The sequence below is a fragment of the Bombus terrestris genome, chromosome 14 (genome assembly GCF_910591885.1).
Source record: "Bombus terrestris chromosome 14, iyBomTerr1.2, whole genome shotgun sequence".
Classification (NCBI taxonomy): Eukaryota; Metazoa; Arthropoda; class Insecta; order Hymenoptera; family Apidae; genus Bombus; species Bombus terrestris.
In genome coordinates this window covers 6,310,614-6,334,296 of record NC_063282.1, presented here as the reverse complement: position 1 = coordinate 6,334,296, position 23,683 = coordinate 6,310,614, and the positions used below count along the sequence as shown (strand labels likewise).

General features: G+C 35.5%; 5 protein-coding genes across 8 annotated transcripts; 2 read left to right on the top strand and 3 right to left on the bottom strand.

Moving 5' to 3' along the window:
- Positions 1 to 2: 2 nt before the first annotated feature.
- LOC100645502 (intraflagellar transport protein 140 homolog) lies at positions 3 to 5,148 on the top strand. Of its 2 annotated transcripts, none has more exons than XM_003400800.4 (6): positions 3 to 568; positions 647 to 894; positions 961 to 1,279; positions 1,354 to 1,570; positions 1,645 to 4,615; positions 4,692 to 5,148. In XM_003400800.4, the coding sequence occupies exons 1-6, from the start codon at positions 305 to 307 to the stop codon at positions 5,002 to 5,004; spliced, it is 4,332 nt and encodes a 1,443-aa protein (XP_003400848.2). In that variant the 5' UTR covers positions 3 to 304; the 3' UTR covers positions 5,005 to 5,148. The 2 variants fall into 2 exon arrangements, with proteins under 2 accessions (XP_003400848.2, XP_048268265.1); XM_048412308.1 differs by having other exon boundaries at positions 943 to 1,279.
- A 44-nt stretch (positions 5,149 to 5,192) lies between these two features.
- Positions 5,193 to 19,614, bottom strand: LOC100649670 (nuclear autoantigenic sperm protein). Of its 3 annotated transcripts, none has more exons than XM_003400674.4 (3): positions 19,369 to 19,614; positions 6,528 to 7,247; positions 5,193 to 6,297 (listed from the first exon to the last, which is right to left on the bottom strand). In XM_003400674.4, the coding sequence occupies exons 2-3, from the start codon at positions 7,245 to 7,247 to the stop codon at positions 5,644 to 5,646; spliced, it is 1,374 nt and encodes a 457-aa protein (XP_003400722.1). In that variant the 5' UTR covers positions 19,369 to 19,614; the 3' UTR covers positions 5,193 to 5,643. The 3 variants fall into 3 exon arrangements, with proteins under 3 accessions (XP_003400722.1, XP_048268266.1, XP_012171638.1); XM_048412309.1 differs by lacking the exon at positions 19,369 to 19,614 and adding an exon at positions 9,600 to 9,632; XM_012316248.3 differs by lacking the exon at positions 19,369 to 19,614 and adding an exon at positions 7,308 to 7,843.
- Positions 8,691 to 18,843, top strand: LOC100643014. The gene is made up of 5 exons (XM_012316249.3): positions 8,691 to 8,870; positions 10,722 to 10,946; positions 15,573 to 15,680; positions 16,076 to 16,213; positions 16,946 to 18,843. The coding sequence occupies exons 1-5, from the start codon at positions 8,792 to 8,794 to the stop codon at positions 17,203 to 17,205; spliced, it is 810 nt and encodes a 269-aa protein (XP_012171639.1). The 5' UTR covers positions 8,691 to 8,791; the 3' UTR covers positions 17,206 to 18,843.
- LOC125386358 lies at positions 9,901 to 10,746 on the bottom strand. The gene is made up of 2 exons (XM_048412310.1): positions 10,566 to 10,746; positions 9,901 to 10,446 (listed from the first exon to the last, which is right to left on the bottom strand). Exons 1-2 carry the CDS (start codon positions 10,744 to 10,746, stop codon positions 10,238 to 10,240), a joined length of 390 nt encoding a protein of 129 aa, XP_048268267.1. The 3' UTR covers positions 9,901 to 10,237.
- Positions 19,615 to 22,807: 3,193 nt separating the features above from the next.
- Positions 22,808 to 23,268, bottom strand: LOC100645848 (the record flags this gene model as incomplete). The annotated part of the gene is made up of 2 exons (XM_020866551.2): positions 22,808 to 23,101; positions 23,167 to 23,268. Coding segments are annotated over 2 exons (300 nt in total), but the record flags the coding sequence as incomplete, so codon positions are not given.
- Between the last annotated feature and the right edge of the window lie 415 nt (positions 23,269 to 23,683).

The window sequence follows — 23,683 nt, the reverse complement described above, 5'->3', positions numbered from 1 at the left end:
TATTGCTATGGCAACACTTTGTAAACTAGTTCTGAGTTGTCAAATGTGACAGCTGACAGTAAACTTGATGTTAATCAACATTTTTAACAGATATCAAGCTATTATTTAACATTTATGTATATTAAAGTTTTCAGTAACACGATTAAAGTATTTTTTACAAAAATAAGCATTAGGAAGAATTAATGAATACATAGTTGCAAAAATCCATTTTTTTGAAAAAGTAGTTTTTATTAATAAATTTGGAAACAGCTATGTCAGTTTAGGTGTTACTTATGACATCAATACTGATAGTAAGAATAAAATAATGTCGCTCTACTTCGATACGCGCGTACAAAATCCGGAAACAGCTTCTATCAGTACTCACGCAATTTGGCATACAAATTATCCACTACTGGCTGTCGCAGCGTATTCTCAGGATAAGGGTGGTTTCGTGACAATTTATGACGATCAGGGAGAACCTACTCAGGATGTAGAATCACCTAAACATTCAGTAGCTCAAGTGACTGGTCTTGGATGGCATCCAGAGAAGCGATGGCTTGCAGCAGGATGGGAAAGCGGAGAATTGCGGGTTAGTAATCATTTAAATTTAATAAGAATGCTCCAGAATGATGGAAGAGAAAATATATTACCATAAATTATCATTTAGATATGGCCAGGTGATACTGGTAGCACAGAATTTAATTTAGTAGTCACACCACATCATGATCCTATTACAATTCTGCAATGGAGTCAACATGGGGGAAGATTGGTGTCAGCAGATTCAGCTGGATCCATAGTTGGTTGGAAAATTGACTCAAGAGGTCAATTGTTAATGATGTTTCATCATGAACTGAAAGATTCTTTTGCACAAATAGTATTCAAAACTATTCCACCAAAATCAATGATAGATATAAGGTGGATATAAAACTAATATATAATATATATTGACAAAATTAATTATAGAACTTATACTGCTTTCAGTGGTCTAGCAAAAGCTGCAGTTGCAGGAGATGAAAGAGCATTAGATATGTTCAGCTCTTGGCGTCCCAGGACAGCTGCACCCACAACAGTTGTAACGCAAAGAGAAAACCATGCCTTTTATATTGGAACCACTAGTGGTTTAATATACTTTGTTGATAACCAAGGCCAGTGCACAGAAATCCTGAATACGAATGGTGCTGCATTACAGTTCCTATTGCACCATCCAACTAGAGATTCTCTAGTTGTTATGACAGAAGGTTTAAATATAGCACATTTTCAGACAGATCCTATTACTGGCCGACTGACCGAATTAACAAAAGTAACTACACTTTTTTTATTTATTATTTTGCTATAATCTAATATGTAAATTTCATGAAACTGTTCTTTGTTGAGGTGAGACTTAGCAGTAGATACGACATATTGAGAACTGGTCCAGCAATGTGTTGGGCTGGAGCAAATACTTTAGCGATTCTTACAGGAGAATTGGGTGTTCGCTGTTGGGATCTTCACACTAGTGATAGTTACGTATTATCTCCGCCAGATTCATCCACTGGGAACATGGCTACTCCACAGGAAATCTGCACAAGCATAGCTTTTTGTAAAAATAACGGTAACAAACATTTTTCTTACAATGTAACTTATGTAGGAATACATTATTCAATTGTTAACTTCAATATTGTACAGGTACTTTGGCTGCTGGAACAAACTTGGGAACGATTTATTTATGGAGACGTAAAATTGAAACGGACTGCGATGAAAACGGTTGGCCCAATGTCCCAGAATCTTGTAGCATACATGGAACAGTAAAACAGCTTACATGGGGTGCTTTTTTCTTAAGGAGTCCACTTCTTGCCGTAAATTGTATTACTAACGTTTTTATATTATATCAACAACCAATGTGCGCTACATATAACGATGGTGTTTGTGCTAGTCAACTCAGTCCCTGTCAAATATTAATAGAATTCGATGAGCAGAATTACACTTTGAAAACTGATATTCAAGTGCAACTTGTTGCTGTTAATAAAAAATACATCGCTGTTTCTTCTGGTAGACTGGTTGTGGTCTATAAAATTCACGATGATTCATCTTTGTATACTACCGCAATCGCCAATTTCAGCTGTGACACTGAGAAATTATTGATTTATGATCACACTTTGATCATTTTAACTCCTGTAGTCATACAATTACGGTCAATGGAGGGTAATGTCATTCAAACGCTACCCACGTTATCAGAAGAGGGTGAACCAATTACTATGGATCTCACTGGACAATATTTAACAGTCGCATCTTTAAATGGTATCTTAAAAATTTGGGATTTAAGTAAACGAGAAGCGAAGCTGCATACCAGAGCAATGGCAACTTATGAGGCGATCAGTGATTTTGCTGAGATCATCGAGGCACGGTGCAACGCTGATTGCCGTTGCGTGTCTATCACTGTTGCAATGGCTAACTTGATGCCCAGTTCTATTTTGTACGTCTGGGATATAGAAAGTGATCAGATACATGAGTTCGACTTTGCTGAGTCTAACGATATAGATGAAGACGATGGTGCTTTATCTGTAAAATGTAGAGGAAGATTGGTTACTGCTCATTGTTGGGACGCAGAAGATCCTAGATTATTAGTATGTCGAGCTCAAAAATTGGAGACACGTGACTCCAAGTACTCCTCAAAACAAGACAATGAAGACGATTACGACGTTTCAAAGGCTACTGTGGTTTTGGTATCAATGTTTGCTACATCGGATCATGGAATTGTTGTTCAGGATATTAAACCAATTAAAGATGAAAATTGTAGAGTTCTAGGTGTTCATTCTCCACATATCATTATTTTAAATTCTGAGAAAACAACAGAGAAGACCAGTAAAGTAACGAAATTGCTCATGAGAGATTTTGAGGAACTAGGTTTATGTGATCCTGTTACAAAGAAAGCTGTATTAGATTTCAGTTTTCATATCAGCGTTGCTAATATGGAGGAGGCTTTCAAGTCGATTAAATCCATTAAAAATGAAGGTATTTGGAAAAGTTTAGCAAGAATGTGCGTGAAAACGAAGCAATTGAACATGGCGCTTTTGTGCTTGGGTCACATGAAACAAGCCAGAGCAGCCAGGGCTCTTAGAGAAGCTATGCAAGATGATAGTTTAAACTTGGAAGCCAAAGTAGGTACATTAGCGGTGGAATTAGGATTATATAATGATGCTGAACGACTTTTTCGCGAAGCGAAAAGATTGGATCTACTAGGCAAGCTTTTTGAAGCGCGTAATAAATTTAAAGAAGCTATAGAGTTGGCAAAGAATGAGAATAAAATTTGCGAAAAAACTAGTTATTACAACTACGCAAAGGCTCTCGAGCAAGAAGGTAAAATAGTGGAAGCTATAGAGATGTACACTAAAGCAGAATGCCACCGATTTGAAGTACCAAGGATGTTGCTTGTGAGACCCAGGGAACTATTAACATATCTTAATAATTCTGAAGACCCAGAAATAAAGAATTGGCATGCACAGTATATAGAATCAACTGGAGACATGGAAGGAGCATTGAAATTGTATGAACAAGCTAAAAATACTCTAGCAATGACCAGATTACTCTGTTATTTTGGTAGAGAAGACGAAGTTAGTGAATTGGTATCGCGAACTAATCATGCTGCTTCCGCGTATCACTTAGCTGCGCACTATGAATCAAAAAATAATGTGGTACAAGCTATTCATTTCTATACCATTGCTAAAGCCTACACAAATGCAATTCGACTGTGCAAAGAACACGATATGTTTGAAGAACTATGGCCCTTGGCTGTATTAGCTCCAAGGCAATGGCAGATAGATGTTGCCAAGTACTATGAAGAAAACGATCAGTTGGATAAAGCAGTTTTGTTATATCACAAAGCTGGTTTATTGCACAAGGCGCTGGACATTGCCTTTAAGACGAAACAATATAGTGCTTTACAGTTAATTATTATGGATGTCAATGCAGATTCTGATCCTGCTTTGATAGAAAAATGCGCTGATTATTTCGTTCAAAATGATCAGATTGAAAAAGCAGTAGATCTACTTGCAACCGGAAGAAAATACTTAGAAGCTTTGGAATTGATACAAAAACATAATATTTTACTAAGTGAAGATTTAGCTGAAAAGATGACATTAGACAAAGTTGACAATGACGTAGATCATGAAAAAATACGAATCTCTATATTAGAAAGGATAGGTGAAATAGCTTTTGAGCAAGGGAATTATCATTTAGCAACCAAAAAGTTCACTCAAGCTGGTAATAAACTGAGAGCTATGAAAGCTTTGCTAAAATCTGGTGATACAGAAAAGATTTGTTTCTTTGCTCAAGTTTCCAGACAAAGAGAGATCTATATCATGGCTGGGAATTATTTGCAATCATTAGATTGGCAAAATCAACCAGAAGTATTGAAGAATATAATTAACTTTTATTCCAAAGGGAAAGCAATGGATCTATTGGCCAATTTCTACGTTGCTTGTGCGCAAGTAGAAATTGATGAATTCCAAAATTATGAAAAAGCTCTTGATGCCCTGAATCAAGCAAGCAGATGCTTAGCAAAAGTATCTACTCCGAGAGACCATGATATCCACAAAAGAGCAGTGGATTTGGTGAACAATAGAATAGCAACGGTTAAGCGTTACCTCGATATTAAGAAGTATATTTACTTTATACATACATAGTAGAGAAACTTAAGGAGTATATCAATGAAATATTATTAATTATTGTTACAGGTTGCTTGATAGAGGAGAAACTAGTCCAGCAATGCAACAGGTGCGTCAGTTACTTGAGTCTCAAGGAGCAAATTTGGAACAATCAGTTCGCCGTGGTGACTTATTTGCAACGATTACTCAGCATTATATCAACATTGGTGATACTGATAAAGCACGCGCTAGTATAGAGGAATTGAAACGTTTAGTACCTGGAATTAATCTCACTTATTATTACAATGTGGGTGTATTGGAAGCGCTTGGTTATAAGATGAAAATACAACGACAAGAAAGTTCTGATAAAGAGGATGATATTGAGGAACTGCTAGGAGAATAGTTAAATATAATGAACATGCAATGGAGTTAACGGAATCCGTCCAAAAGTGTGATCGTAGATGTTAAATACATGAAACAGTTGATTATTATAAAATATTTGTATTATATTATAATTGGAAAAATATAGTCTAGGTTTTATTTAAAATGTGATGTATAATCGTTCCATAGCTATAACACATTTAGAAAAAATCAGCATTCAACGTTTATTAGTATGACTTATACATAAACAGCCTTATGTTTTAATGTTTTAATATGTCCTAGAAAATAAGAGGTAAAAAATTATTATAATTTGGATGTAATAATCAACTTATTTGATGCAAATTCCTTATTAGGTATAGAATAAATACATGAATTACAGAAATAGCGAGGAAAAGAAAGAAATAAGATACATAGATTTTCAAACAATACATGAACTGTAATCATCGAACAAAAGAGATAGAATCAAATTAGTATATTCTATTCATTCCTATTAAAACATCTTTTCTGGTATACAAAGTCTTTTCAGTGGGATGACCAATTTTTATTTTATTTTGGTCCAACGCTAAAAATTCCATCTTCGATAAAAATTTTTCCCTCAAATTTTCACCTCGCTAAACGAAGCAACAAGGTACCAAGAACATTTTAGATGCACCAAACTCATTCAAACAGCTTTTTCCGGCGTCGGCTTTTTGCATGATGATATAATCTCTGTCTCTGACTCTTCGGCTTTCCGTTTCTTACGCACCAAATGAGATATATCACTAGCAGGTTTTTGAACTTTAGGTGCGGAATCATTGCTACCACTTGGTCCGGCACCATTCGAACAGCCACCAGCTACTTTGTTCTTGATACCCTCTATGACGAGTTTGCAAGCTTCCTGTTTAAAGTCTTTCATATCTGAGATTTTCTCTTGGATCTCTGGGAGTAACTCTTTCAGTTCTTGAATTTCCCCTTCTACCGTATAGAAGGAATCGTCCGTTTTGGGAGGTTCTTTCATTTGTTCCAAATCTTTGATACGCGAATCCAGCAATTCCGTAGCTTTGTTAAATTCTTCGATACTTGCGTCAAATTCGTTGCCTAAGGAGTGAGCTAATGCAAGCTGATAATGGATTTCGGCTATCGCCCTTGGCTCTCGCGGCTCAATCTGTTGCAGAAGTTCCAGACATCGATGTAGATCGTTTAAAGCACCCTGAAAGTTCCCTCCTTCCATGGCCACTTCTCCTAAGAGTCGATAAGCATCGGACAGTAACTTCCAACCAGATTCACCACGCTTTAATAGCACCAGTTTCGCTAGTTCTAACACTTCCCAGGCAACCTTTAATTTAAGGACAAATATTTGTTGTTCATTAGAGGTTTTATAAGATAGAAGACATTTCTAAACGAAGATCTAACACGATTGCTTAAATTTCTTTTAAAATTACGCAATGAGCAATAATAAACAACAAAGAAAGGTAGTTTCTTTACAAGATGTGTTGCATTGCAATAATTTAATATAATCATATACGAACAATGAAAGAAGAAAACTAAATTAAACAATCTTTATACCTGTAGATTGTTGACTTCATCCTCTTCGTCTTCCTTTTCTATGTCCTCACCATCATTTTCTCCATTTTCCTCGACAACCCCATTCTGTTCAGTTGAACAAGAAGGTCCATTAGCATTACTTGTATCTTTACTGGAGTCAGCCGCAGGTTTCTCATCTTCTTTTGGTTTTTCGACCGTTTCTTTCGTCGTTTTACTATCTTCAGTCTTATCAGAGTCTGATTTTTCTGTTTCGTTCTTTTCACTGCTCGTTTCTACTTTCTCTTCTTTTTTCTCAACTTCCGGTTTCTTCAGTTCCTGTTCAGCTTCCGATTCTTCAGTTTTGTTTTCAGTGGCGGTTTTCTCTTTTGCTTCGTTGACTGCTCCATTGTCCGTGTGCTCTTCAGTCTCCTCTTCTTCCTTCTCGTCAACGTTGCTCAATTTCTCGTCTTCAGCCTCCTCCTCGTCCTCTTCATCGTCTTCTTCAGTTTCTTCTGTGCCCGGCACTCCGCCACCCAACACTCCAGCCTCCTCTCTCGCTAAACCAAGAAGAGCCCGACCATAAAGCAAATAAGGCTCGCCAAGTTCGTCCGCGGTATCTCCGTGTTTCTCGGCAAGCAGTTGACATGCTTGTGCTAATGCGGTTACAGCCATGGTGTAGTCCCGGACTAGGAGATGCCGTTTACCATGGGAGATCGCAGTCGCTGCATCAGTGAAGGCTGCGTTTTCGGCGACGTCGGCCATCTGCAACGTCAGACGCATTGTTACTTATTTAGTTATGGCTATCGCGTAATATGATTATACCTGATAAATTAAATTTTTTTGTTGATCTTTTCCCGTTGCTGTTTTCCAAGTGGATTACGATATTTATGCATTTGTGGAAAATTTAAATATGCAAAAAATAAAACTTTCAGATTAAATATTTAGAGGATTAAATGCAAATTTGCGTTTGGATCTTTTAAAAATATGAATTTGCATAAAATTCACTCTCTGTTTAGAGAAACTTAATACAGAAAAACGCGTTCTTATAAAATGTGATTTCTCCAACATTCCATCCACATCGATGATCAAGACTTTGATAAAAGAATATTCTTCGATTATCCGCCCACGAGAATGGTCTTATATCAGTTATGTAATTAAAACGTGTTCAGAATATTCCACCTACGCACGATACGTGTCGCGTTTTCTACCGCCACAGCAATATATTCCTAGTTAATATCAACATTGACTAAATAAATAAGTGAATCTCGTAGAACATCGCACGAATTCGACTCGACAGCAAGCAAGTTGCAGATGAGTGGCGCGTGAGCAACTCGAACATGTTTCAGATAAGAGTAAGGCATTTAAATATCGAATACTGTACTACTAACGTTAGAACAATGGTAGGTACGCAGCTCGTTAAGCGACAATCGCAGTTTCCTAATTCTCTTGCAAACAACCTGCTAACGAGCAAAGATCCACCTTTATAACAGAATCCCGTGAAATGATGCAACGTCGATGCTAATGACTTCTTGCGACCTACTAGCTCCACAACCTGCGGTCATGCAATTTTTGTTCCTAGTTCAAAGTTTGTATGATTCGTGCTTAGTAATAGATATTACTGAAGTTTCTACATCACATAATTCTAGAAGAAAGTTAGGTATCCCAATTATATCCAGCTTCGCAAGAAGCTTAATTTGACATTAAAACTCCCAAGGAGACACCCGATATCAAGCGCATCATTAAACCTTTAACAATCTTACTATGAAGGCATCCTTTCTCAAAAGAGTTATCTTAGAAAGGCTGTTTCAAGCATCACACTTAAAAGAAAGAGTTCTTCACAGTCCAAAGAAACAGTAGTAAAAAAACGACAATGCGGCGAACCATCATCGTCTTTAACAAACTTTGCCAAGACTAGTACTACCTAGAAGGAGAACAATAATTCAAAAAAGAGTGCATCGAATCAAACGAGCAAAGGGGAAGAAGAAGAAGAAGAAGAAGAAGAATAGAATAATGGAAGGAAACAAGAGAAGATGGGAGAGGAACAAGGGAGAGAATCACCAGAGTGGGTTGTCCGCAGCATCCGGGTGGGGTGGTTGGTTGGGTGGTACGTCGGTCGATTTTCGTGCGCTTCGACGCAGAACGGAGAGGGCGTGCTGATCGTTTGCCCTCTCATAGCGGTGGAGAGTCACCGAAAACACCACGAGCTCCGGGGGTGTCGATTGGTCAGTGCGTAACTGGCAACTGTCGGTACGGTTGTGCGGCTTTCAGTGGGCTGCCAGCGGTCGCCCTGGGCACCACCTGCATGGATGGAGCCTACCCGTGTACCCAGGGCCCCAGCTCCACGTCTTATTTTCCTCGTCGTAACGTTGGCTCTCACTTTCGCAGGTAATTAATACGATTCTTCGCGCTCGACTCCCCTTTCCTTCGCTCGACGTGTTTTTGTTTGGGCCGACCGAACGATCCCCTAAACCGGCTCAATTGACAAAATCCATCTTACGTAATGAATAATCTAATAAGTTGGCTCGCTTCCGCCGTTGGTTTCCTAGACGCACGTTGCACGATGTAGAACGTGTTGTGCAGACCTATTTGTTAACCATCAGCTGATCCGGAGAAGCGTGCCTGTGGGCCATTACGAGGCACGATTTAAACGCTATGATAATTGAGAACATGTTTTTGTCGTGTCCATAGTCTGTGTGGTAAACGAAGATGTGTAAAAATATACTGTGACTGATGGAGGAGTTTCGATGAATATGTAGATTCATCCTCGTTCCATCGCGTTAATTGATACCGGTGTACGTTTTCAATGGTGCATCGATTAATTCGATATTTGAAGTGTATATTAAGAGGGCGGATGTTAAGTGGAAAAGCACGTGGATAATGATGCTCTATCGTTCCCGATCCAAAGCGAAACGTCGTACTTTGCAGCGTCATTGTGTTTAATCACATTTGTAGTTTACGCAGATAACATCTATTCTTGGCAATTTTCGTCGCATGTTTCCGTATAATCGTAACATTAAGACACACCAAACAGTGTAATCTAACAAAAATATCTATATATATGAACATGTAGACTGTTTTACGTATATCGTATATTGTACTAGATTATCGTCGTACCATGTGACTTGCTTCCATAAACACTTCATGTAGGCCTATTTAATCATCTCTCACGCGTTCGTATACTTTGTTAATGTACCTTCTTGTTCGCCTAAAAGCTTCCTTAATAAAAGGGTCAACAACCACCGGTTGAATTCATTGTATCGTGCATTTTTTTCAGCGGAGAGGAATGGTCACTCCAGAGAAGTGCTCCTATGCTCTAGTATACTCGAGGGCTCTTGCTCACGCCAGTTTTCTTATGCAATGAAATATCCTATAGCACGCTGTTTAGCCATGGCGCGAAAACGACGCTCTTCTCAAGGCTCCTCGTTAAACGCGAAACATACTGCCGTCAATCCCGGCGAACGTCGTAGAATCTTCTTGTATCTCCCTAAGTAGAGGAGATTCGCTTTTTATGACAGATACTGTTGCAACAATATTGCAGTTATTACCGCTTGATGGTCTACGACTACAGTGGATGGATGCATCTTCTGACAAATTGCTGTTGAGACCTTTAAAGACCAAAATGCATACACTCGTACGAATCTATAAATATATTTCACTGCTTCGATATATTCGTCAGAATTCGTATCTACTGTAACTACAACCTAAGACGCATTCAATAGGAAAATTATTCCGGCGTTTTACCAGCATTGCAGTTAGCTTCTTCGGAAGGTCAAGTGACACGCATAAGCTATCATACTGTGGTAATTGGCTATCCTATGTACTGACTGTGTTTTTGTTACGAAACGATCATCAAGTTTATTCTTTATAGTTGAAGTAATATCATCCGGTACATAGTCGCACGCTTGAGATATCAACCCGTATAAAACATCTTCACTCAGATGTTCCATTACAAAGTAAATATCTGAAAGAATTTATAACACATTACTTGCGAGCATCTTCGAGATCACAAAGGTTTTACAAGCGTTGAAACCTTCAGAGAGGATTTTGAAAATTCGCGAAAACATTGGAAATGATAGCTACTGTTAAAATTCATTAGTTTTCCTTCTATCAATATGCACATTGCCGAGAGGTTGATCATAGAATCGAGGAGATTTAAAGTAACGAGGGCATTCTTGTGCAGAGGAACGTCGATACACAGCGTTGAATATAGAGAGACGTGTTTCGTATCTGTTCCAGCGACCGGATTGTTGTGTGGTGCCATAATGTCGGATCACTGGGAGGAAGTTGGCTGGGACAAGGAGGCTTTGACCCACGCGAATGTTACACTTAAATGGTACTTGGATGGACAGGTGGCGATGCTAGAGCAAACTCCCGGTCACAGAAATCATCATCCTAGCAGACGAGCTACTTTCCTCGTGCCAATGTACGGCGGTATTTGGATCATGTGCGTCTCCCTCACTGGTGAGTACCGGCTGATTTGTTGCATTTTGATTATTCCTCGACTATAGATTTTTCCTGAGAGAAAACTTAATTTTTATTTCATCATCACAGTTTAGTGAGAATTTTGAAACGTTCAACGAACAGACATACATCATTAAAGAAAATAATTGTGTTAGATCGACTTTCATGACACAGTGATTTAATAAACAAAATTCAAAGTAAAGTAGCGAGTTCGTTCCTGATTAACAGGTATTTTTTTACAACGCAGAAAATAGTTTGACATCATAACAAAATTCCACGGATACTTTAGACTACGCCTACTATTGGATTTTTTAATTTACTCGTAGCTTCTGAATAAATTTCATTCGCGAATCTCGTTCGAAAAATTCGACACCGGTAAAACAATTATATTACTATGTTTTTAAAAATATCTCTAAGTTTTCGTAAATCAAAATTCAAATACATAGTTCTTTAAAACAGTTTTGTTTCGAACGTTCTGAGGTCGACCGTGAATTTTCAATGATACAATGACGTGCACACACCTTTTCACATACACGTGTAATCGTCCCGACATATCTCCGATGATGCGGTTCTGTATGAACGACGTTCTATAGGTGGATACCACCTTGACTCTGACCAAGGTATCGACCAGTCGATTATGATCTGAAACAGCGTGTTGTCTGACTAGGAATACTGTGACCATGAACATCTTGAACGTTCCTTCGCTAAAGTTTATGCCAATCACTTTCACTATGCCAAACCTTTCATCCAAAAAAAAAAGAACGAAAAATGATAGATCGATGTGATAATTAAATAATTAAAAAATGTGACGGATCGATGCCTCTTTCTCGCTTTTAATTCGTCTCATAATAAGAGAATAGAATAGTGGATACCGCAAATATAAAATAACAAGCATAGATAATTTTCGAAATACCTGAAAAAGTTCTAGTTCTAGAAATAGCTATCTTTTCAATGCGAAGTGGTTCGATTTAGTGTAATTTAGATAAAAATGTATATGTGTTAGAGTGAATGTATTTGTTGTTCTTTTATCAGAGGAATCATTATAATGGTATGTAACCGTATGCTACAGTAGCTTCCATGATATAACGAGATTTCAAATTAAAGAATTTCAGTAATGACACTGATTGATACTAACATCCAAGGGCTATATGTGCAACATTCTTTTTCGATGGAGATTAATATAACACTAACGTATATACATTATGCAGATCTAACTGAGATTTAGAATTCTCACTGCAGCATGTGTCCGACAAACAGAAATTAATTTATTAAATATTTCCTAATTAAGATACAGTATCTACAATGATTGGTACGCACCATATGTATATAGGGTAAAGATATAAAATAACACTAATATGTATATACATTATGCAGTCCTAACTGAGATTTAGAATTCTCACTGCAGCATGTGTCCGACAAACAGAAATCCCAGAAATCCTAACAAACAGAAATTAATTTATTAAATATTTCCTAATTAAGATACAGTATCTACAATGATTAGTACGCACCATATGTATATAGGGTAAAAGTATAAAATAAATAAGAAATATATTATTGCATATTCTCATGTATGTTACTAAAAACTATTTGCGAACTTTCGTCGGCAATTAGATGCTACTTTACGTTAAATACTGCTACTTTAGGTTTACGAAAACTTTTATGAAACTTTTTCAAGGAAGATTAACTTTATGCGGTTGCAAAAGTATTCAAACGTACTCCTTGCTATCAACTACCGCTTTATAAAAAGTCTTTTATCAGAAAGAAGAGACTGGACAAACTTTAACAACTGAATTCTCCAAGGAAGAAATTTCAACAGTGGAAAGACAATACAAAGACATTGAAAAGGAATTTCGAGTGAGAAATAACGCAAGAGCATTAGAAAAGTAAATTATAGCAGTAAAAAGAAAGTAGCACGAGCATATTAAAAAGGATAGCCAGCGAGGAAAAAAAACAGCGCAAGAATACAAAAAGAGAGTTACAGTACTAAAAAAATTGTAGCACAGAAACTTCGATATTACAAAAATAAGATACCAAGCCAGGAGTGAATATACGATGGTTAAATTTTTTCAAGCTGTCAGTATTTTTCCTGACCACCTGTAGTATACATGCCCTTATTCTCTCGAATTCCACAAAAAGCAGGAAAGTACAGTAGTAGTTTGATAAAATCCAAAGGAAAATATTAGATCCAGAGACGGAAATTGGGTCGTTTTCTAGGGGAGGATGGACGAACTGTTCTGGAAAAAGTCAATTGTGGCAAAGTACAAAAGGGTGTGACGCAGACAACGAACCAAACAAGATATCATGGAAGTTCCAGCACGGGTTATAGCTGAAATTAAATCGGATTTCTGTGTCCTTTGATTAAACAAAATTCTATTTCATAACAGAAGTAATCAAGGAAATATTCTACGAAGCGCAGAAAACATTATACATGGAATATTTGCAAAATGTGAGATACATTATCACGAAGCACAATTACTACTCACGATAAACATTCAAATCGATAGCCGCTAGTATCGACTTGTTTTGCTTTCATTTAGCTCGGAAAGTATAGCTACAATCGCGAGACAGTTATCGTAAAGTACGATAAGATCCGCCTGCCTATCTTTATGATATAATCTTATCATGAGAAAGTGTATAACGTTGCCAGAAAAAAGCTTATAAAAAGAACCACCTATGCACTTGGCTCAATTTATGAAAAATCATTCTTCTCTGACATGCATAGTTGCTTGTCTTCGATAACAAAAGAGATAATTGGTCTTTCGCTTATCGGTACAGCTCGTGAAATCAATAATTTTATTATTAATTTCTACGTCTGCATTTCATAACGAGCGATGCAATTATTTTATGTTTTAGCGAGCAATCTCATTAAGCAAAAAATTCCGTACACTTTTTTCTTCCCACGACGATTCATCGCAGTACCGAAAATTGCAACGCAGCATAACGAAATCGGTTCTCCTTGTTTCTCAATGTTTCATCGACTCGTCAGGTTTTTGTTGCCGTCGAAAAGGTTTAATTGAGAAGAAAGTCCAACATCAGAATTGAAATTTCAACGTTTCTCTGCTCCTGACGGCCGTGTTTCTTTCTGCCCGCGTGGATAGACCTTCATTGTCGATTGTATGATTTGAACGTTTAATTTTCTCGCCACATCGGGGACAAGGGAAAATTGGAAAGGCTGCGATTACTATTTCGATCGTCTACTTCAAATTGAAGCAGCTTTGCGGTCTGAAGTATTTGAATTCATGGATCGTCGGTTCTTTGCGCTACATGATTTTGTATGTGAGAAAGTAGAAACATTAAAAGGAGAAAAGAAAAGATTATTTTAAATAATATTAATTTCATAAAAAAAAATTAGTAAGTCTTTTACGATTAATCAGATGGCTTTTTATTATTATTAAATGAACTTGACCTTCGGAAATGTGTGCCTATGTAATTTGTTCCTTCAGATTTCTTTCTCTTTCTCTTGGAGAACTTCCTCTGATGGTTTCTGGTCACGCCAAGCACGGAACGTTACCTGTTTAAATCAGGCGACGCACTGGTTCTGCTTTATGTACTGGGTCTTTATGAAAATCAATCTAATATTCTCGACCTGCATATCCTGAAATTATTCTATACTTGTAGAAATTGTTTAGTAAATATAGTAATCTTTGAAATCCAATAGTACATCCTTGAAATGTTTTTGTTAAAAGAATGCATCTACTAAAATTCATTAATGATATTTCATCCGTTATCTATCTTATCACATGTTAAATCTCCGTTATCAAATTTATGTTGGAACTCTTTTGCTAGTTTATCAAATGAAAGAGGAGGCATGAGGACAGCCAACCTAGACCCGCTGAACTTGGATCGATCTATTTCTGCTTCAGGATTTATTATTGCTCAATTCTCCAAGTTTCCACGACCTTCTATACCCCCCGTCTTCCTGACATTTCACGGAAATCCACGTTCAGGTTCATCCTCTCCAACGAGCCGATAGTATTCGGCATCTGATATCGAATCTCACGCTCCAACTATTCGGCGCTCCTGACCCCGAGACTTAATTCGACTACTCATTTCCAGTATCGAGTTAACCAATCACACGTAAATCTGTGTAAACTGGCTCTCTCCACACGGGAATACAAAATTTTATTGTTTCTATTTGAATAAAGGCCAGTGCGTGTACCTAATTGCAACACCAACTCTGTATTTTCATTTTCTTTTTCCAACTGATCGATTCCAGTTTATTACAAGTTATTTTGTTACTGTCGACTCGTGAAATCAGCAAGTTTCCAATTAAATCTTAGGGCATATATATTCAAAATTAATAAAGGTTCTTTCAAATTGAATAATTAAGTTTTCGCATACACAAAAATGTATAATAAACGTAGAGCTACAAAAATTCAGTGAAATTTTCCCCAATTTGATACTCTTTAGGATAAATACGGGATTTAATGTTTCCAAGCTTTTTCATCAAAATTTCACCACACGGAGGAAAGCTTTTAAAGATCGTTTAATTAAAAATCGAGCCGAGCAGAGTAAGGATAGAAGTGGAAACCAGCGGAATCCACCCCGTTCACAATTTCGTTCCGCGTCGCGCAAGGAACAGCGTGAAAATGACGTCATTTCTTTTTTTCACTTCTCGTGTTTCAGAGGAGGAAATACGACTACTGGGTCAGGTAGGTTTTCCGCAAGGGAGGTGCATTAACTACTTGACGCCTGACGAAGTACACGAGGAGATCCGCGCCGCCTGGCAGAATCGTGAGTACAGTTGTTTCGCTTTTATTCTCCCTCCTTTACCTCCACGATTATTGTGACGTGATCACCCTCGTTAAATTGATTTCTATTTACGGCGACTGAAAATTAAATCGATACAGTGTAGCTTCCAATGTTTTGCAGAGAAGAAAGAATAGCTGCGACATTTGGGTCGAGATTACTTGTCGTCGAGACGTTGCAATTTTTCAATCGATATCATCCAGAAGAGAGAGAATTTCTTGCTTTTGAATTATTTACTCCTCAAAAATTCTAATAACTGACGAATATTTTTGATGATACTAGTAAAGTGCATCGAAGATTCTATGAATTTTATATTTGACACGATTCATAGAATAATCTTAATATTTTTCTAAACGATAAAAATTCATGTTCATTCATAGGGATGCAGAACTTGAGTATCTCCTGTTCTCTAGTCTGTCTGATTATCTTGGGCACAGCAGTTCTCATTGGATTTTTTGGACTCTGCAGACATCAAATATCGGCCGTCCTCGTTACCGGTGTGATGTATCTTTTAGCAGGTGAGTTTGTTGCCGAGAAAGCTTTTAAAGCGACATTAAAGTGTTAATCGCCATTAGGCGAATAAATTTGATCGATGTGGAGCATCGTGGTTGCGGGAAACCTGGTAACCGCAAAGGGATTTCTGCATACTTAGGAAGTCGACCGCAAAATAAGCTGTTTTAGGAGAGGAGTACATTGTTAAAAAGTTCTCAAGTTCTTTATTCGTCGACGGTAAACGCGAGAAATTGCTTTTGGAAAGTAATAGGTATGAGGAATGAAATTAGAAACCGATAATCACAAGCAATTCAATTTACATTTCCTCGTTGAACCATGTATTCGATTGTGCCACGTAATCAACTCATTTTTATCGGGAGTTCAATAACTTTTCATGAATAATCAAGATATTTTCTTATTGAACGAAGAAGCTTCCCTTTTGGTGTTAGTGGTCGCCGTTGAGTACGATAAAAGGCAAATACCTCTCACCTCTGATAAGACGTTTCCAAACACTCCAGAATCTATTTTTCTTTGTACTCCTTTGCTTCAATCAAGTCTTTTGTAACCAGAATTTCTTTTTAAAAAATTCAAAACTGCCTGCTATAGAATTTCATTAGAATTTCATATAAAGATAAATATCTATCTTATTTTTAACTTGTTCAAAATTTCCTAAAATTATTCAAATATTTCATATTAATAATAATCATCTGCTTTAAATTAAGGGGAAGTTTCCTTTTAATATGAAACAATTGTTTTAGCCACGTTCGCGTTGTTCACCCTGACGATAATTCACTTCAAGAGAGCTCAGGATCGGGGAACTCGAATACCCGACGGCCCTGAGGATGGTGTAATTGGTGGACCGGTTCCCCGTAATGTTCTCAAGGCCAGACGATTCACCAGCTCCTGGAGCATGGACTTTGGATGGGGTGGCGTTACACTTTGCGCCCTTGCCTCGGTTGCATGGATCTTGCTCAGCAAAATAATGCGTTTCAGCCCTATTGCTGCTATGATAGCGTAGCAGTGGGAAGCCTTCGAGGTCTAAGGTCGTTTCCAAAAGTTACAATATAGCGTTTCGATGTCGTCGCCTCTTTAAGCGTGTTCCAAACCAAAGGTGATTGCATTCATCCATGATGGGAAGTGGGTCACAGGAGTTGATTGTGTAGTTTCTGATTTATTCTGACTAGAAAGTGAGTCAGCTTGATGGGCAGCTCAATACCATGAACTATTTTGTGAGCTATGGAATTTTCATTGTGTGGAGCAATCAATTTGTGTCAAGTTGTTATTCGCAGTCTGTAAAGTAAGAAGGCTTTAGCATATAGGTGGAAGCTTGACATTTGGGAGTAATGGGAACAGGGTACACGACATTGAGACAATTTTGAGAGTATTTTTTCAGAAACGATATCAGAGTCAAAAATGACCACCTCGAAGGCAGTTTGTTTCATCAACAGGTAATGCGTGTTGCATAGTGTTTGTCAAATTTATGGGACTAACTTGGACCGGTCTAAAGCATGGCAAGGTATAGAAGGAGCCTAATTTTTGGCAAACCTTCTAAATGCAACATTTTGTACAATTTATCTAACAATCTCTAGTCTTTGACAAAGAAAATATACATGGATGAGTGAAGAACTATATGTTCAAGAGGGATGTACAAGCTTTAATGTAATACCTCTTGTATCTTTGAGTTTCCAAATCTTTAAAGTTTTGCACAAATTTATTGCCCTATCGAGATAATTCAAAGATCCCCTTTTCATATAGATCTTTACTATAAAGTAAAATATTTACAGGTACATGAGTAATGAGATAATGTGTGTGGGAGCAGAGTAAGGTATCTGAACTGAAGAAGTATTATTCATTGATAAGTAGAACAGAGTACACATTTACCTCAGTTTTGATTTGCAGTCAGATTAGTCAATTACTGTACGAGTAAAGGAAAACCTTACTGTTTCTAGTCTGTCTTTTTAGACATATTTTTAATATACTTTTAATATGGTCTTCTTTATACAGTTACAATTAATATAATTAAATTTATGTGAGAGTTGATTTGAAGTAAGAATACTTTTGTGTGTCGTAGAAGCTGAGACAATATTTGTTGATCTTTGCTTAAATATTTCAATACAGATTGTAATGTAATATAGATGCCTATAGCATAATTCGATCGCCTTATAATTAGAAAGATAAGCATGTTTGTAATATGCATAGCATAGCAGTAAACTTGTTCGAGCCAATACAAGCAACGATATGCGTGTTTGCAAGAATTTAGCTTTTGCTACGACTTGTTATAGCAAACAAAAGAGGAATTATGCCAACAAAATGTATCATATACAGAGGATTGTGAATTGCAATTCGTCCATTAAGATTTAAGAAACAAAATAAAGATGCTTTAAATGAAAGCATCTCCTACATACCCGGAGACTAAGTTTTGCTAGTTCAATGATAAAATGATTTAAAAAGGAGAAAAAAAAAGACGAATATATAAAACTATTCAGCTTGCAAAACTATTCTCCGAGTGTTTATTTAAACGAAACGCATTTTTCTGATAATATTTTCTTGATTGTCATATTTTTTACCTGATCCTTGTTATTTGTTACATTGGAATTAATGTATCATACATGCAATAAAAGAATAAGCTATGTATAAATAAAGGATATCCTTGTTCTTTAGGTTTCATCATTTATAACCTCTACAATATTGCACAACTTAAAGAATCACGCTTTTATATCGTGGATTGGCAGGTTATGTTTCGCAAAAACGATGCTCGCATCAACATGATTCACGATGAGACAAATACAAGTAGATAGAATGTCAGTTTTCCTATATATGAGCTATTTGAATACGAAAACACGTGACCAGACATTACAGATATATGTAACGCGGGACATGGTTGCATTACAACCTATACTTACATGTCTGCACGTAGATTTAACATATTATAATTTTGTGCCGCGGTAAACAACAAAAGTAGTACAACTGTGAGCTCATTGTACTAAGAATGTAGGTATAAAAATAAACTATGCGTTACGTTACTGTTTCCTTCGATAAATCTGTTTAACAGTATCTTATTTTCCCGAGTATACGAAATATCTCGTTTATTAACGTGGTTATTCATACGAATGTTTATCAATTTACAGGAAAAAAGAAAAATATGGTTAATGCACGTAGAACACAAAGAAAATATACATACCTTGATTCCGTTCGAATTACTGGACGTTTGACGGTTTTTTAATGATGGACACGCTTTCGCTATGTTCCTTGTAGGTTGCACGCGATGTTCTGAGTATCACGAACTTTACTTAAACAGTTACAAGTAAATTTATGTACAGAGACGCAAAGATTTAACGGAATGACCGTTATAACAAACAACGGTTTATTACCGGCACGCGCACAACTTGTACGAGCGTCAAGCACATCGTGAGCACAACGATTTTGCTTGCACTAATGTGAACTGAACTTTCGACTACGCATGTGTACTTATTTTACCGCCATTTAGTCTTTTAGGCGGGAACGATTGATTTAGATAACGTAATATTTTGATTTCACCAAACATATATATTATTATATTATTATATTTAAATTATTATATTATTTAATATAACATTTCTTATTTTTAATATATTCTAAACTATCGAGATAAATCTAATTTGATATATCGAATAAGATGTGATACAATTAGAAAGTTAACAATTAACTTTCATATTTTTTTTTATCGTGAAAAGAACAAAATTTATTGTAGAATATTTAATGTTGAAAATAAAGAATGCATGATTTTGTATTTTAAAAATCTAAGGAAAATTATATTAGTAGTGTGTATAGAAGAGATTGCAATTGATCTGGATATATCGATATTCCTACATTGCGTAATGAAAGTTTTTCAAATTAATACGCAGCTTCCATCGTTTCGTGCAGTTTTGTTGAGTGGTGTGCTAGTCGTTCCATAAATTTTCAAAGTTATTAAACTTATTGAATTTGTTGAATATAAATTGGTAAGTGTATACAAAACGATAATTACACAATGATATTTCAAGTTACATAATAATTGGCATAAAAATATATAGATATTGAGAAATATCTCATACAGAAGCCAAGACATCGTCTGTTGCTTGCTACAATCTTTTAACATTATTGAATATATTTTTAATCAAATATCTGATTTTAATCTTAATTAGTATGATCTCTTGTCATATCCAAATACACACATACAGTATGTAAATTCACATTTTAGTGAATATAATATGAATATTATACATAGTCACATATTTCAAATATTTTATACTTTTAAATCTATAATTCAAATATTTTCTGTCTTTGCATTTATATGTCTAAATTTTCTATAAATACATAGAATTTGGCTCAGCATATTTATCAAATAATTATTAAGAGACATGCAATTCGTGATAATTTATTATAGAATACTGATTTATAATTTGACAGTTACGTACTAGAAAATATCGATTTTCAATAGATCGATATTTAACAATTCAAATTGCTTGCGATTCTCGATCGCCATCTTGGATAATGTAACAATATGTATCGTCACATAAGATTTCGGTTTCGTTTATCAGGTGCAAAAGAACTGTGGTGAAATTGTACATTTTTCGAATTCAATTGTTTTGACAGTAATCGTTATTGGTAAGTAAGAGTCTGATATTATTATTCGATAAATTTTCTCAGAATTACTGTGAGATATTTAATAGAAATAATATATACTATATTGGAGTAGTAAGAAAGATTGAATGATTATGATTATAAAATTTAAATTAATGTACATACATGTAAATTAAAATTAACAAATGCTGCTTATAAATCGGAATAACTACCAAAAAATTAAAGTGATATAAGATATTGATTTGTTTAATCGATCGATATTTACAAATTTTTTCCGATTCGCGATCGCCATATTAGATAACATCTAACAATGTTTGGTGTCATATGAAATTTCGGTCTCATCTTTCAGGTGCAAGAAAGTGTGCTGAAACTGTGCATTCTTCGAATTCAATGGCTGTGGTGTCATCTTCAGTGGTAAGTAATGTTTGATTTTATTATCAGAAAAATTATTACAAAATTGTTGTGAGATATGTAATGAAGATAATTTATAAAACATCAAAGTAACGAAGCAGAGAAAAATTATAGTTATAAAATGTAAATCAATGTATATACGAATTAAAATTAATTATATTGCCTATGAATTGGATTTGAATGAATTATTTAAAAATGAATTATCCAGTTATATCCAATAATTGGTTCCGAATAGAGTTACTATTATCTTCAATCGTACTTTTAATCGGTCTTAAACGCGTTTCAGCAGAAACTCGATCATTGATGTTATTACAAAATTCGATAGGTTTTTTATCAGATTTCAATCTTTCAACGCCAATGTTTAATTCGTTCTTAACGTTATTTTGGCATATTAATTTTTTATTACGTAGAGCAAATAATTTTTCTTTAGCTTTTTCCATGGCAGAATGTTTTTCGTTGTGATAATTTTTCCAGCAATGTTGAAACCTTATGAATACATCGTTCCAAATGCAAAGTTCCTCGACTGAAATGCATTTATATTAAAATTTAATATAAAATTTAAACAATTAGAATAATCAATGTTTGTGTAATATTATTTGATAATATATGTGTGATTTTTGTACCGTATAAAAAGAAAGTCGTAAGTATAAATATTGCAGTAGGAAGAGTAATGTTAGATAGAAGTTCATTGGCTAAGTTTAGAAGCGCTGGTCCTTCACATAAAGTTATTCCTTTCATGGTATCCACCAACCATGGTAAATATAAGTAAGGAATATCATATCTATCAGCAAAGGTCATCATCAGAGTAGTTATCAGTCCAGAGATTATGTTTGTTACCAGTATTATAATCTTCAAATCTAAGATGGAAGTTTTAATTTCTTTAGACGAGTTAGATTTCAAATGTAAAATTTTCAGATTCTCGAATTTTTAAATTTCAAACATTAAAATAAACAATTTTTTTAATCGTACGAAAATTTTTAATTGAAAAATATAAATTTCATATCTCTTATATTCAAGCGCGTTTCCCCCGAGGATGTAAAACAAGGATGAGGATTTTTAATAAAACGATAAGTTTTACGGTAATATTTAAACTTTGTTACTGTAATTTCGCCGAAAAAGAGCATTAAATGCGGCCGATTTTGTCACTGGATTTCCGTGAGGGTAACGGCCTCCGGCTTCTAAAGTGATACAGCTTAAACAATATATTGCGAAACACATCAGTGCCATGTACAGTGCTTCTACCTAACATTGTATAATACAATATTAATAGTAACAAGAAACGCAGGATATACTTAATTACACGTTAGTTTAAATTTTTAATACATTTTTGTACCTTTGACAAATTTTTTACATGCCGATCCTTTCCATTTTCTTTCCTATTCTCTGTGCGTGTGTAAATCACATTTTTTTCTAATTTTAATGACATTATAACAGGATTTTATCAACTTATTCGTACATCATAGAACCACTAGGTTATGAGCAAACCGCAATCCACGTGTTTTTTAAAATTACATATATATATACATATTAACAACAAACGCGAAATTGGTACAATACAATAAGTAGTGTGCAATTTCAAATATATACGTCGTACGGTTATCCTTTATTAAATCAAAACATTGTGTACAAGGTTTTACAATAATTTTAATAATTCAAATTGCATAAATATTTTCTGCTATCAAATTTCTTTTAGAATTGAAGATTTAACGAGACTGCCGAGCTTGTTTATGGAACAAACAAAACACTTGAAGCCAATTATGTACGGTCAGGACGGATAATAAAATTTCGTCGCGTTTTATGTGAAGTCCATCCAAAAATACTTTCACACAGAATACAGTGACCTCCACGATGATCACGCACAGTTGCATTAAGAGCCAGGGTGTATGTAACATTGGATATTCCTAGAAAAAAGTATCGTTTCGGTTTAATATGTCGAACTTAAGGGAAATTTCTTCGAATCACTCACGGTAATTGCCCCCAGCATGATTAAGGTGTAGTGCTCTATTCCCAGAATCGACGTCATTAGCTTTAAATCTCTTTCCACATCCAAAGGTACTAATAATAGAACGATTAATTGTTATTAAATTCCATTCTAAGACTGTCAGGGGAATTGAATAAATTACCGGTTTCATTGTTTCTGGTTTGCGAGGGTGATCTGACTGGCAATTTGCAATTTATTATGCGGATGATATCAAACGCTGTAATCACCTAGGTCATTAATTAGGCAGTGTATTTGTAAGATTTTCTTTCGTATACGGTATTGTGCAAAAGGCTTAATTTCATGATGGTAATTTATCATGATTTTAGGAGATATTTTCACATAGTGTTGCATAGAAACGAATCTTCCTTTATCGTTTCCTCAGCTTATGTGTATATTCTTCAAGAATATTTCGATACTCAATTGTACATTACATATTGTAAAATACGTGTAAAATGATTTAAAGTGTATCTTAAGAATACAGAAAGTGAGAGGCGTATAAATA